This window comes from Syngnathus scovelli, chromosome 22 (assembly GCF_024217435.2).
Source record: "Syngnathus scovelli strain Florida chromosome 22, RoL_Ssco_1.2, whole genome shotgun sequence".
NCBI classification, from domain to species: Eukaryota; Metazoa; Chordata; class Actinopteri; order Syngnathiformes; family Syngnathidae; genus Syngnathus; species Syngnathus scovelli.
The window spans coordinates 935,217-948,970 of record NC_090868.1 but is presented as its reverse complement, the minus strand read 5'-3'; the positions used below and the strand labels follow the sequence as shown (position 1 = coordinate 948,970).

Below are 13,754 nucleotides of genomic sequence, written 5' to 3'. Positions count from 1 at the left end.
CTTTGTTTTTGAGATTGAATGAAACGCATTCATTCAACCGCCAACAGGTTTCTTACACTTGGTTCAGTCAAACGGTGCGGTGCTCATTTCAATGACCACACTAAAAGAAGAAGTGTGAACCGTAAAAAACTGGAAGAGGAACTACAGCACGATGACGCTAAACCACACCAGGAGAAAGTCTTACGGACATTGCACAACACAGAGGACGCCTATGAAAAATAAACATGTTACTAGTAAAAACTAGTAACGTGACGAGGAAAGCCAAACGGGTTTAAAAGCGAGTTAACAGCGTCCTCCAGTGGACATTCAGGGGAAGACAGCAGACATTTTCATTCAGTGCGCCCTCGTGTGGACAAACAACACTACAATTCCAAATCTGCAAGCCTCGTTTATCCAAACGAACAATGATTATACTGTATTTAAAAAAATCTAAACACACAATTTAAGATTAAACATAGTTAATAAATCACAAACGTGAACAGAACTTGAGTGAGCTAATTTAACTATAACCTCCTATGCACAACAATGAACTGCTTCAGAAACACCAAATTAATCACTGCTATGTAATTAATCACTCCAGCTCATTCCATATATGAATTATTAAAAAAAAATACTATTCGTTTGCTGTTTGCGGCACAGTGAGTCAATACATAGCGTTGCTATTGTGTCAACGTTTTATTTTAGACTTCAGAGTATCATACAAGATTTCTGGGAACAAAAACAAGTTAATATTTTCGTAGTGCTGCATTTTTCTTCATAAAAATAGTTGCTCCGCATACCTACAAGTCTGGCGACCACCGTTTTTTTTTTTTTTTTTTTCTGTTTTACACTACACAGTGATTCTGAGCTGTGTCATCAACACGCACGCACGCACGCACACGCACGCATACACTCACGTTTTGGTTTTCGTTGCCCAACAAAAGTGATGAAAAAGACAAAAGACGCTTCCAAGTTGTGCTTGACGGTCCCTTGTCACCGTGGCAACCGAGATGACTTCTGCTTTAAAACACTGTTAGCGCTACAGACTTGATTGTACAAAAATACACACGAGCCAAGCCATTTTGGCACACTTAAGGACCAGCGGGACATAAAAGCGCACGAGATGTCGACAGAATCAGATTCACAGTACGTCATGTATGGTCGTCGTGGTTACTAGCAGCCTTGGTTAAAAACATCTACGCTCCGCCCCTCGCTCCTTCCTAAGGCACTCCATGCCCTCCTCGGCGTCATTCCTCAGCCTTCTGTTTTATTTACACGGTGATTGTTGTTGGGCCCACGCAGTCCGGTTAAGGCAAAGTCCGAGAAAAAGAGACCCCATTGAGTCCGGCTTGTCATATAAAAATCTGCTTACATTTGATTGCTTCTCAGTTTCGGCTGATTCCTCCAAACAAAAGTGGATGAACGTCCAGTTTTTAAGGTGGAGGGTGTCCAATAATTTAGTCCGTAGTCGAATAAATAAAACGAGTCGATCGGTTTCCTCGGTGGGTCGAGCCGTTAGCTGGTCCAAGTTCCCGCCCGCAGCGCGCCGGGAAGCTTGTCCCATGCGGGGATCTTCCAGGGCCCCGGAGAGACGGCGGCCGGGAAGTCCCGCCCGGGCTCTGGGCCCGGCCTGCTCGTCCCGTTCGCGTGCACGGCGGGAGTGGCAAGAAAGCCGCTTCCTCCGGGAATTCTCTCGCGTCCCGGCGCGGCACGGCGCTCCTCGCATCCCTCGCGGGCGGACCGGCCGCCGTCGCTCCCTACGCTCGCCGCCGAAAGTCTATCGAGCGGCGCGGTTACTTCCGGCAGGCTTGGAGAGGCTGAAGGGCGAGCGTCCCAAGAGGCGCCATTGTCTGGAAGACAATCAGTCGCGGAGGGTCAGGACGGACGCAAAAAAGAACAGAGTAACACGACGGACGCATGCCACTGCAACAGCCGTCAAAATAAAACGCATGCCACCGCTTTTGTAGCGCTTCAAAATGATCCCATCGATTCCTCAGATAAAAACTGATTTTGTAGATGCCAACAAAAGGACTGTGACTTTGAGAGTGTGTGGCTTTAAAAGGTGGGGCCTGGCCTGGTGAGCGATGAGGGCGTCAGGTTAGCGGCTAACCGTTAGCAAAAGTGCGCCTCCAATTATCCATTTTGAAAATGATTTTACAAAATGTCGGCCTTCGTATTTACATGCTGAGACATGCTTAAACTTGCATGGTTACTATGGCAACTCAAACAGCATTTAACAGCACACACACTTTTTGTACAAAGGTATTGGGACACAGCATGAGTATCCAAAATGAAAAAGCTCAAAGGACTTATTTGAAATTCATTGAGTCAATGTGTGTCCCAATCCTTTTGTCCAAATTGTCTTTTGTTCTTTGCTGGAAGCACAAAAACACACACAGGATGATGCACGATCACGCCAGTGCGTAGCATTAGTGCTGAAATGTTGAAAAAAAACATAGAACAACAAGCCTGCATTATTTGCATAACCATTTGGTATGCAAATGAGCACCTTGGGTGGTGCTAAAATAAAAAAAATCACACCGCTAGCTTGTTTTCTATCATTATTTGTCTGAGGCGGAGAGTCAAAATATTAGGAACACACACACACACACGACAAGCGTGAGCAAGGGGCGAGAAGAAGAAGATTTGGCTCGGCCACAAACCGTGTCCTTGGGGTGCCCCATGAGGACGAAATAGGGGGCGCCATGCGTGTCACTTTTCATGCACATGGAGTGAGCGGAAGATACCATTCCTAAAGAAGGGGGGGCGACAACCTAGAGCAATCAGTTAGTGACACCACGGCGGTTAGCGGACGAGATTAGCCGCGAGCGCGTCGTCCGCGTGATGTTAGCCGGGCCGAGGACGACTCACCGTAGTCGGGGACCTGTCCCGTGCCCCGCTTCAAGAGGAGACGCACACGCCTGCCGCCCGACTTGATCAGCTCGATGGCGCGCCCGTGGGTCATGTCCCGGGTGGTCTCGCCGTTGATCTCGATGATCTGGTCGCCCACCTAGATGGGACCCAGAATGAATGATGATGATGATGATTTAGAGATGAAGCCGTTTGGGCTTTTGTGGCGTACCCGCATCCTGCCGTTGCGTAGCGCCGGGCCGTCCTCGGCCAGCCTGAGGACGAACAGGTCCATCTTGTACTCCCGACCTCCGCGGATGCTGAAGCCGAAACCCTTGACGCTCTTCTCCAGCTCCACCGTGAAGAAGTCAAAGTCCTGCGACAGCTGAAGGCAAAGCGGCTGGCGTCACGTCGGACAGCAGAGACGCTCCCGCTTCTCCTCGCTTACCTGCACCGGCGGCATGCGGTAGTCCGCCATAGCGAACTGCGGCCGGAAGTCCAAGAGGGGTGGGTGGCGGTAGTCCAACGTGGGCGGCTGGCGGTAGTCGGCCACCGGGGGGTGCCGGTAGTCCACGGGCGGCTGCCGGTAGTCGGTGAAGGGCGGCTGGCGGATGTCCGGTTTCACGTCCTGCCGGGCTTTCACCTCCGATCTGTAACTGGGTACGTTTCAGACAATTACACCAGTTGTGTGGAGGAAAAAAAAAAAATAATAATTTGCGGGAGTTTGTTACCTGCCCTCGTGTGGATAGGTCTGCGTCGGGGGTGCTGGCAGCTGGCCGCCGACAGGGCTCCGCTGGGCTTTGGCGTCCGACTGGGCCGACTCTGTGGCACCCGGGTCCGGCTGCGGGCCGACGGCGGGCGGCTGCGTCTTGGGGCTCTGCTGCGCCAGGGGGCTCGGCTTCTCCGAGGTGGGCGCCGACGGCGGGTTGCTCGCCTCGGCTACAACCAAGTCGGGGATTGTCGATCCCGAGTCTGCAGCGAGTGCTTTTGCGACAAACTGACCTTCCTGCGGGACGATCCTCAACGTGACGCTCAGGCCGGCGTCCTTGATGAGCTTGACGATGTCGCCGTGCGGCATGTTGACGATGGACTGGCCGTTGACGGCCAGGATGCGGTCGCCCACCTTCATCTTGGCGCAGCGGTCGGCCGGGCTGCCCTCGATGATCCGCCCGATCTTATGCGGCACCGCTGTCGGACACAAAGGGTCAGCGAATGACGGCGGCGGAGTGGCGTCCCGATACTTTTGAGCGACTCACCGTTGGCGGCGGGCGCCTCGGGCCGGTTGAGCGAGCTGATGATGACGAAGCCGAAGCCTTCGCTTTCTTTCCGGTGGATGAGGACGTCGCTGGGTTGGGTGGAGTTGTTGGCGTCCGTCAGGTCGCTCCGCGGTGAGCTGTGCTGCGTGGACCCCGAATGACGCCCGTTCTCCTGACACGAGTCGCCTACATCGAGAGGTTCGGTCGAGAACCGCAACGTGGTGTCTGGCGTGGAATTCTTTCAGGAGGCGATGCTGGACAAACCTGCGGCCTGCCTTCGCCTCCTGATGATCATGTTGACTTGTCCGTTGCGCGCGGCGCCGTGCATCAGGTCGATGACGTAGCGATGCGGTTTGCCCACCACGGGGATGCCGTCCACGAAGAGGAGCTCGTCGCCGGGACGCAGACGCCCGTCCACGTCCGCCGGGCTCTTCTCAATGATGGCGCCGATTAAGATCTATCGGGGGGGAAACGCAAAATGGATTAGAATTAGGATTAGATTAAATGAGATTCGATTTCGCTATACGAGCCTTGTCACGTGTCTCCGGACTCACAGGCTGGCCCGCCTCGTCCCCGCCCAGGACCCTGAAGCCGAAGCCGGACTTGTGCCTCCGCAAGTTCACCTCCATGTCCTGGTACTCTACAAACAGACACGGCCGGATGAGCAGCGGGTTCCCGCGGCGTCCGCTTTCGCTAGCGACCGACGAGGCACTCTACCCGGCGAGGGGTCGGCGGGAAAAGTCGTCCTCGGGGCTCCCGATTCTGCACAGACAAAGAGGCAAATCTTGTGGGAAGGCCCTGCTCGGCATTAACATCACCGCCGCCATCCGTAAAAGTCACGATTATAGCCATCACTCATTTACCGCTTGGGAGAGTGAAATCACAACGAAGCCAACCTTGACGTACGTGATTGATTCGAATTTTTATCCGTAGATGGGCGCTATCGGATTTTGGTGTGTAAGTGAATTTGGCTACGCTTGCAAAAAAAAAAAAAAGATTAGAATCGGGTCTTTAGTCATCATTAGCAAATTTCAATGTCCAACCTAACATGAATCCAATGACAAGGTAAATGAGAATTGAGTCACTTGGGTACGTGGCCAAACGCGTCCGTCGGCTGCTAGCGAGGCCAAACTGGACCTCAGGGAAAAAGTTGGGTGTTTTACAAGCCAAACAGAACTTTTATAATCCACAGCGATGAACATCATCTCTTGTTGACAGCGTTTACAACGTCAACCTTCTCAGCGTCTATAAAGGTCGTGCCAAAAGAAAGTAAATGTTTGTTTATTGCCACTTGCCGCTCATCCAACTCTCAAAAGATTGCCTGCAAGATTGGCTTCTTTTTTGGACCTCTAGCATGATTTCTACTATTATGAATCTATATTTTATTTATTATTATTAATTATATTTATTCTTTTAAATTAAAGAGCAGAATATATTTCTGCTTTCTACGAGAACAGTGCCTCATTTTTGTGGCAAATTCGATTCAATTACAGAGAGCTCAATTCCTCATTAATTCACATGGAAATGAAGTTGAGGCAAGAAGCCAAGAATGTGAGCAAAGTTATTAGTTGCCTTATTAAAAGAGATACGCAACAATATGTTTATTATATCCGGTAAGGATGATTCATCCTGACATGTGCTGCAGGTGCGCCTAATGAAGCGCGGCGCCGGTGTCACATGATGTCATCGTTTAATAATGACATAACAGTTTAGCATGAGCAGCGTGGCAAACGGTGGCTGTGTGTGTCTGTGTGTGTGTGTGTGTGTGTGTGTGTGTGTGTGTGTGTGTGTGAGACACTGGGTCCACGCCGAGCCTCCGGGCGCTAATATGAGCAGACGGGCTGAAATGACGCCGCAGGAAGTGTGACAGGCGACACGAGCCGCATTTCTCTCTTTTTTTTTTTTTTTAGGCTTTCTGAAATGTCCAAAGATGCCACAAGAGGGCGCTAAAGTCGCTCTCACCTGTGACAGGTCTCTGCACCACCAGGCAGGTCTCGGTGCCCACGGCGCACTCCTTGAGGATGTCCACCACTTGGGCGTGCGTGAAGCCCAGCACCGCCTGCTTGTTGATCTCCACGATCAGGTCGCCCTCGTTGACCCCCGGGCACCCGGCCGGCTCCAGGATCTGCTTGACGCGCTGGCCCGCCGCGCCGTCGGCGATGGTGAACCCGAAGCCGTCGGCGCCCTTCACCAGGGTCAGCGTCAGCAACTCGCCTTGAGACGCCACCGAGAGGCCGTCGGGGGCGTCCGGCTGGGCGTCCGGCTGGTGGTCCTGACCCGCGTCCGGGACCAAGCGGGCCGTGCGGGACATGTAGTCCAGGTAGTTATCGTAGCCGGGGCGACCGTTCACCATAAGGGGACGCTGCTCCATGATGCCCAGCGGGGAGATGATGGCGGCGGCGGCGCCGTCGGCGTTGTTGGCGTCGGGCTCGTAGGGCAGCGAGTACCCGCGGCACAGCACCAAGGTCACGCTCTGACCGATGGGCACCGACTGGAACAATTTGACCACGTCGGCGTGCGTGGTGCCCAGCACGCACAAGTCGTTGATGTATACGATCACGTCGCCTGGAGACCACAAGGACACGCTTGAAGTGCAAGTTTATCTTTTCAGCCTTTTTTGTGTCGTTTATATAACATGATGTCGCACCTTTGTTATATTGGCTCACAAAAAAATAAAAATAAAAAAATCGATTTTTTTCTAGCATGCCGCTCTGTTGCAGATGTCGTCATAGCCTACGGGGGCGGGGCTAAAAAACTGCAAAGCTCCTTCGCTCATTGATTAAAACACAAAGCGTGTGCTCGCTCAGTGTCCTTCAGCGCTAAAAAAGAGCGCGTCATAAAAGCAGCCGTTAAATATCTGCTTTGCGCCGGCCGGGGGGGACATCGGCGAAGGTGACGGGAGGCGAAGTCGCCGACACTTGTTCTTTAAATTCCCTGCCGCGCTTTCCCCGCGTTCCCCGTTGTGTCATCGTGCCGAAAGAACGTTAGCGAGAATTTCACACCTCCTCGGCACCACTTTGTGTCGTGTGCTAGTGTGGGCTACAAGAAGTAGGACGCCGTCGCGTCTGAGGAGGCGGGTCGGGAATTAGGGGAAGATATATACATAAATATTGGGACAGTCCACATCTTGAACGTATCGTCCCCCATCCTAATACTTTAGCCCCCATAATGCATATCCACATTCCTACCTGTGGCCATCTTGCCGTCGGCGGCGGCCGGCCCGTCGGGTATGACGCTCTTCACCTGCAGGAACTCGTCGGGCTCGTCGCCGCCGATGATGGTGAAGCCGAAGCCCATGTTGCTCTTGTGGAGCGCCGTGGATAGGAAGCTGCCTTTCAGCTGCGTGGGGTCGCGTGTGAACAGCGGCTTCTCTGTCACCCAACCAAAAGGAGCATGGCCGTTACACACACACACATAGGCACAAAAGGCATCCGTGACTGGCAGGATTGGATTGAAGGGCTTCAAAGCCAACGTGGGTCGGGGCGAAAACTCGTCAGAAAACTGGCAGGGAATGCGGGTGGTGGGACAGTCACAATGCAGGTGTGGAGGGCCGGCTCTTCTCCGAGGAATATGGCGGAGGGGGGTGGGGGGGGGGCTCCCTTCCCGGAGCGGCGGGAATTCAGCCAGCGGCATGCTGCCATTCAGGGAAAAGTTCCATTGACGGGAAAGAAGATTGGGGAGGGGAGTAAAGCTCACTTCCTGCCACGCCGCCTCAACGGGAAGCAAGAGCTAGCAATCGGGAGCTAGCCCGCAGCATTCTTCCGTCGTCTCCGACCTACTTACTGACGGAATGGCACAAAGGCGAGGGGCTACGGTGGGCGCGAGGATGGCGGTGGGGGCTCATGTTCATCCGCCGGGTCAGCACGTGCCGCAACGGGGAGACGGCGGCGGCGAAAGGCGAGGCCGGGCGCCGCGGCGCCGGCGGCGAGCGGGAGGACAGGTCGCTCAGGCTGCGGCAGCGCTCCGGCGCCGGGCCCGAGCGGGCGGCGCACGGGCCGCCATCTTGTGCTGACATTTGGGAGGGAGGACAAGGTGGAAGAGAGAGAACCTCACTGGGATGGGTCGCCATCCCATCATTGCCACTCCAGTGGGGTAAACAAGCCGAGGTGAAAGGGCAACGGACACTTCATTAGGTACACTCATGTCACTTCTGTGCGATTAGCATGTCATCATTTATGTCCACTAATTATTGATAGCTTCTTTTATTTTTTTTAGCCTCCGACTACTCGCTACCGTTCAGGATGCTCATAAATGGTGTACCTAATGAAGAGGCCTGTGGCTAGAGGTTCCTTAAGAGGATTTATTGCTGCTGCCGCTGCTGGAGGAAAAAAAAATCCATATTTCCACGAATGAATAATCGCTAGATGATGGCGGCTGATTACCTCTGTAGATGGCGGGAAGCGGGAGCGAGGAGAGCCCCTGACTTTGCATCTGCTGCTCCTGCTGGAGTCTCCTCTTGGCCTCCAGAACCGGGTTCTCAAACTGGGTCCTCCTGTTTATGTGGCTGCGCCGTGACAACGACAAAAAGATCATCAGCGGTTAAGATGCGCTGCGGCGGGCTCGTCTCTCGCTACGATGATTAATTAAATGGCCCGTCGCCACGTTACGTAAGCGAGCCGCAGAACCGGCTCGGGAAAGGGGCGGGAAAGAGAAAAAATAATGGGTTTTTATTTTGGTTTGGAATACGTACTGGGAGCAAAAAAAAGAAAACGGAGATTTTGCATTGAGCGCCTTTGATGCGGCCGACTTACTCCACATAGTAGCTGCCGTAAATGGGGTCGTCGATTTTCTCCCAGCCATACGGAAGCTCTGGAAACAGACATCAAAGAATTCGAGTCAGGAAGAAAAAAAAAAAAAAAAGCACGAGCACTTGGACACAAACTGACGGATGAAATCACATCAAACCAAACTTTTTTGTTTTTTTATTCAGATTCCGCCCCACTCATTTTTCCTCCCTAAAAATGGCTTCAAATGGTTTATTTATTTTCTATAGCTTGCTCGAGTGGCTTCATTAAAAGTAGTTCAATATGAAGTGCACTCTTTGATTTGTTGCCCAAAAAGTTTAGACAAAACATTTTGGAGTCTGCTTGTCAAAACGCTGAGTCCCGCATCTTTTTCCCTCCTTTTTCTTCTCGGTGGTCATTGTATGCTCACGTAATATTATTCCTTGGCCCAGTTTCCGCGCCCAGTGTCCCGTGTACTTGCATCCTCCCACGCGCAAGGGAAAACTGATCAAAGGGAAAAGCTGCATCTCTTCTCTTCACTTTCCGTTTTAAGCTGAAACTGTCGATTTAGCCCGAGGACGCTAACGCTAGCTAATAAACAAATAAGCTAGCGTCCTCAGGCTAAAATCGACAGTGCTGTTTTTCTTAATGTTTTGTTGATGATTAGATTTTACATTCCAATTATACATAAGCAAAGGATAAATATTGATAGTCTTTAGGTTAAACGTAAACAAAAACATGGCGGACAACCGTGCGAGGTTAAGCTAGTGCTATTTGTTTCTATTTGCTAAATTTATTTTCGACAATCTTACGACGCGGTTTCCAATTTCCCCATTTTTATGGAACGCACCACAACCTTGTGGGACCGCGCTGCCCCCTTATTGATTTACCTCTGATCTTTTTTATCGACAAATCATCCATTTAAAAGCTTTCGAGCGATTCATATCCCCGCGAGAGCCCTGGCCCCATTTGTGTAGGCTCCCTTAAGTCTCTTGAGGTTATCGTTTGTCATTTTTTTTTATCACCTTTTAATGCAGAGGCGTGCTAAAAGGGGCCTGTCAGATGTTGGGGCGAATGTGGCTGGCGTGAACACGCCCCCTCAGCCCAGCTGCGGATTCAATTCCCAGCGTGTTCAAAGTGATAAATAGCGGCGACTGCGGGAAAAAGAAGCCATTTAATTCCACCCGTGCTTCCTTCCGGAGCGAAGAGTGAGGATCTCAGCAGAAACGTGTCGGCGGAGACCCGGGACGACCTTCTGATCGATCGCCGACGAGCGCTCGTAAACAAGCCGGCGTTTTCTTTTGAGGCCGTCAAAATCGTGCGGGTCACGAACGGGCCGCGAAGGCGGAACGGACGGAATTCCTTTGGTTTTTGTGAGGAACGACCTTTAACACGGCCGCTTGGGGAAGGAACATTTACGGCTTCAGTCAGGGCGCCTATGGAATGCATAGGCGTCAAATGTTGCGACGATACGGCATTTCCAATATCAATATTTGTCTTTAAATATCAAATATTGATATTCTGGTTTTAACGAGCGTATCAATATTTCTAGCCCGCCTTTGCTAGCGAGCTACCTTAGCGGCCCCACTAAATCCCCGACTGAGTCGATAAGAAGCACATTGGAACACCACCATCGGGCCAGTAAATCTGCTTGGGTACACTTTGACGCCACCGCCCACACTTGAGTCGCTGCGTGTGCGTGCACGCGCGCCACAGGTGAGTTATTATCGGGCGCGAAGCAGCGGCGCCCTCCTTCACCTTGAGCGTCGTGGTGGCGGCCGGGAGAAGCGAGGAGGAGCGTTGTCAGCGACATGATTGATGGGTGTATTTCTAGAACATGCACGCACACCTGAGGACGCCAGATTGGAGTGCGCGTGTGCGGTCGCACTTGGCGTCAACGTGCGTGTTGAGCTTTCGGGGACTCCCAAATGGTGCGCAATCAAAGTGTCACATTTAAAGTATGTCTCGAAATATTTGTAATTACCAAAACGTGGTGAGCCACCCGGAGATATTTGATGTGCCAATACTGTAATGTAGGAAAAACGACCGTGCCGATACTAGAGACACGATACTGTCGCTGAAATAGCCATCAAAAATACTCTAACATACAAATGAATAACAACGAAACGATAAAATCCATATTTGCCGTCGTTATTATCTTGCGAGACATACAAGATTAGCTGCTTTTTGATTCCGGAACATACTTTGTTGCATTTTGCCTTCCCGTAGGCGTTTAGTGGCGAACAGAACGTAGGTGAGAGGCGTTGTTATTTCCCAGCCAGCGTACGCTCGGCGGGGAAGGAAGACTTTCAAAAACAACATTTTCAGCTCGCTTGGAACAAAAACAAAAAAGCAAACAACAAGTACACCCTGCTGACAGAAAGAAATGGAGGAAAGGAAAACCAAGTGGGACAAAGACGCATCCCGATGCGGTCGCAAATATCAAGACGTCTAAGTAACGACAATGCGGCTGCGATATCGAGCGCGCCTTTTAGCGCCAACGTAGCAAAAGCGTCGGCCGGGTTAGCGAATTTGGAAGGAATTGGCAATTTCACATTCATTTTAATTTGCTATTGCTACGCTAGCCCAAATATAATGCACCTGGTTTGAGCAAGCGAGCAAGCGGCCATTTTGAGCAAAGACAACGCTTTGACCGGACGGATGGCCCTGTTTGTTAAATTTAGCAGCGAGGTAGCTCTATCCCGGTGCTCCTGAACGCATCGTCTCCAAAGGCCATCAGTCACCGGCGCAGGGGAAGGACGAAGGAGACAGACGACACGTGCAGGCGTGTGTGTGTGTGCGTGCGTGCGTGGGTGTGTGTGTGTGTGTGGCCGAAGCACGCAGCAGCTCGCTCCCAGCAGAGAATAAAGAATTCTTTGTAAAGCGCCAGTCCATCTCAAGTCCAAGTAGATAAATAAGAGTGGCGTAAGTGCGCGTAACTCACCGTCCTCCTTGCACTCCTCGGGCGGCTTGGCCTTCTTGGCGAGTCTGGGGTCCAACCACGACGTGGTCTTGGTGTTGTGGCTGCGCAAAAACAACCACAAACAACAAGTGAGCGAGCGAGCGAGCGAGCGAGCGAGCGAGCGAGGGAGCGAGATGTGTGAGAAAGTGAGAGAGGAAAGAGGGAGGGAGGGAGGGAAAGCATGAGAGGTGGGAGGTTGGCCGAGTCCTAATTGAGTGCTTGGAACGTTTTGGTGAAGAAGAAAAAAGAAAAAAAAAGAAGAAAATCACAATCGATAATTTTAATTTGCTGCCGGGCTCTCATTATAGTGGAATGCAAGACGGAGTCGAAAACAATAACATGACGACTTTAAAACGTAACCAACTAAAACAAACAATTTGTTAGAATAGAGCAAGGCACAAATGCAGGGGGGGAATCTTTGAATCAACAATGCGATTGATTCTTTTACGCCGATTCTGAATCAGCTTTTTTGCAAGTAGCATTCAAAATGCATTACGGACCACATGAAGGCTTGCATAAATTCCAGAAATGAACAAACCGAATATATTTATCATTGTTATTAAGTACTTTTGTAAAAACAGTCTCCGTATTTCGCTGCGAGATTCCAAATACCCAAGCGCCCGCCCTCAATGTGTCACTCACTCGATGAAGTAGACTTCCCCTTTCTCCGTGTACGCCATTTCCCAGTTGTCGGGTAGCGGGCCCAGCTCGTCGTTGTCCTCCATCTTGGGGAGGGCGCCGCTTTTCGGGGAGCGGCCGGGGTCCGCCTCGGTCGGGGCCTCGCCCGGCGGGGGCGGCGTCTCGCTCGGCCCGTTCTTGCCCTCATGTTCGCTCGACTCTGCGGGGACAGGGAGGGGGAGAACAATCCGGATTGAGAAGAGGCGCAGGCTGCCTACTTGGTGGCCTACTTTGATGCACGGGAGGGCCTGTCTGTCGAGAAAAAAGCTTACTGTCAAACTAAACAAAAAAAAGAAAAAGCTCCCACTGAACCTGTTTTGGGGCATAGAAGAAGAAAAAAAATCAGATTTGATTGAAAAAGCCGACTACCTGCGCACAGCAGGGGAAATTGCGGAATCCCGATTATCCCGGGAAAATCTAATCCCCAATTACATCAAGCGAGTTCCGGTTGCGACATCAGATTAGAAACAGACGGACATTTCGACTGCTATCTTATGTCATTGCAAAAATGTTTGTGTGTAAAAAAAACTAAAATGAAGCACCCTACCTTGTTTAAACTCATTGCGGTAAAACCAAAACTTCATCTTAATTTTCTTGAATTAACGCAGCAAGACTTGGGGGAAAAAAAAACAAGGCCAAGAAAATGCAGAAAAGGTAAAAAGCCTCGCTCCTTCCCTGCGGCTGCTCGCACTGATGAACCCTCTCGAAAAGTGAAGTGACTTTGGCCGGCTTAGACGGGTCATAGGACCCCTGTGCAGTTTTGGCTTTGGAACCATTCCAAAAAAAAAAATCCTACTCAATGCTTCTTTTATGTCTTATGTGATCATGTGATACTCACAGAAAGGGGGGGAAAAAAGACTGGAATGAAATAAAAGCTGCCGCCCCGTCGGGTCTGACCTGGCGTGAGGGCGATGCCGTTGACGACGGCGGCGGCGGGGGGCCTCTCCTCTTCTTCCTCCTCCGGTGGCTCCATGCTGGCCTTGTCCATGTCGCTGACCGACTTGTTGCGCTTGCGTTTGCCCTCCGAGCTGGTTCTGGCGCCCGGCAGCAGCCGCTCCGTTACATTTAGCGACGGAGCGGCGGGCTCGACGGGAGGCTTGGGCGTGCCGTAAAAGTTATCTGCAAACAAAATGGATGCTTCTAGATGGATAATATATCATCCACATCTTGAGTGATATTGTTATAATGCGCTTGTTGGAAATGGAGCAGTATTTTGGTGAGCGCTACCGAAAGGGGCTGCGGGAAAACTTTTATGCTTCCATCGTACAACTTGCCAAATTTGTTTGGCATTGCTATTTCATCACT

General features: G+C 51.4%; 1 protein-coding gene across 3 annotated transcripts in view; it reads right to left on the bottom strand.

Moving 5' to 3' along the window:
* Positions 1-656: 656 nt before the first annotated feature.
* Positions 657-13,754, bottom strand: part of magi2a (membrane associated guanylate kinase, WW and PDZ domain containing 2a) — a 37,441-nt gene continuing 24,343 nt past the window's right edge. Inside the window, exons 4-21 of one of the 3 annotated variants that reach the window (XM_049760795.2) lie at positions 13,347-13,568; positions 12,414-12,609; positions 11,754-11,833; positions 8,837-8,894; positions 8,468-8,589; positions 7,274-7,456; positions 6,048-6,650; positions 4,803-4,847; positions 4,640-4,725; positions 4,350-4,542; positions 4,086-4,271; positions 3,832-4,017; positions 3,561-3,768; positions 3,278-3,485; positions 3,062-3,214; positions 2,851-2,989; positions 2,643-2,731; positions 1,682-1,829 (exon numbers count right to left, since the gene is read on the bottom strand). In XM_049760795.2, the coding sequence (XP_049616752.1) occupies positions 1,773-1,829; positions 2,643-2,731; positions 2,851-2,989; positions 3,062-3,214; positions 3,278-3,485; positions 3,561-3,768; positions 3,832-4,017; positions 4,086-4,271; positions 4,350-4,542; positions 4,640-4,725; positions 4,803-4,847; positions 6,048-6,650; positions 7,274-7,456; positions 8,468-8,589; positions 8,837-8,894; positions 11,754-11,833; positions 12,414-12,609; positions 13,347-13,568 (3,014 nt within the window). In that variant the 3' untranslated portion in view covers positions 1,682-1,772. Of the gene's footprint in view, positions 1,830-2,642; positions 2,732-2,850; positions 2,990-3,061; positions 3,215-3,277; positions 3,486-3,560; positions 3,769-3,831; positions 4,018-4,085; positions 4,272-4,349; positions 4,543-4,615; positions 4,726-4,802; positions 4,848-6,047; positions 6,651-7,273; positions 7,457-8,467; positions 8,590-8,836; positions 8,895-11,753; positions 11,834-12,413; positions 12,610-13,346; positions 13,569-13,754 lie in introns of all 3 variants that reach the window. The other 2 variants (XM_049760794.2, XM_049760793.2) reach the window with 2 other exon arrangements.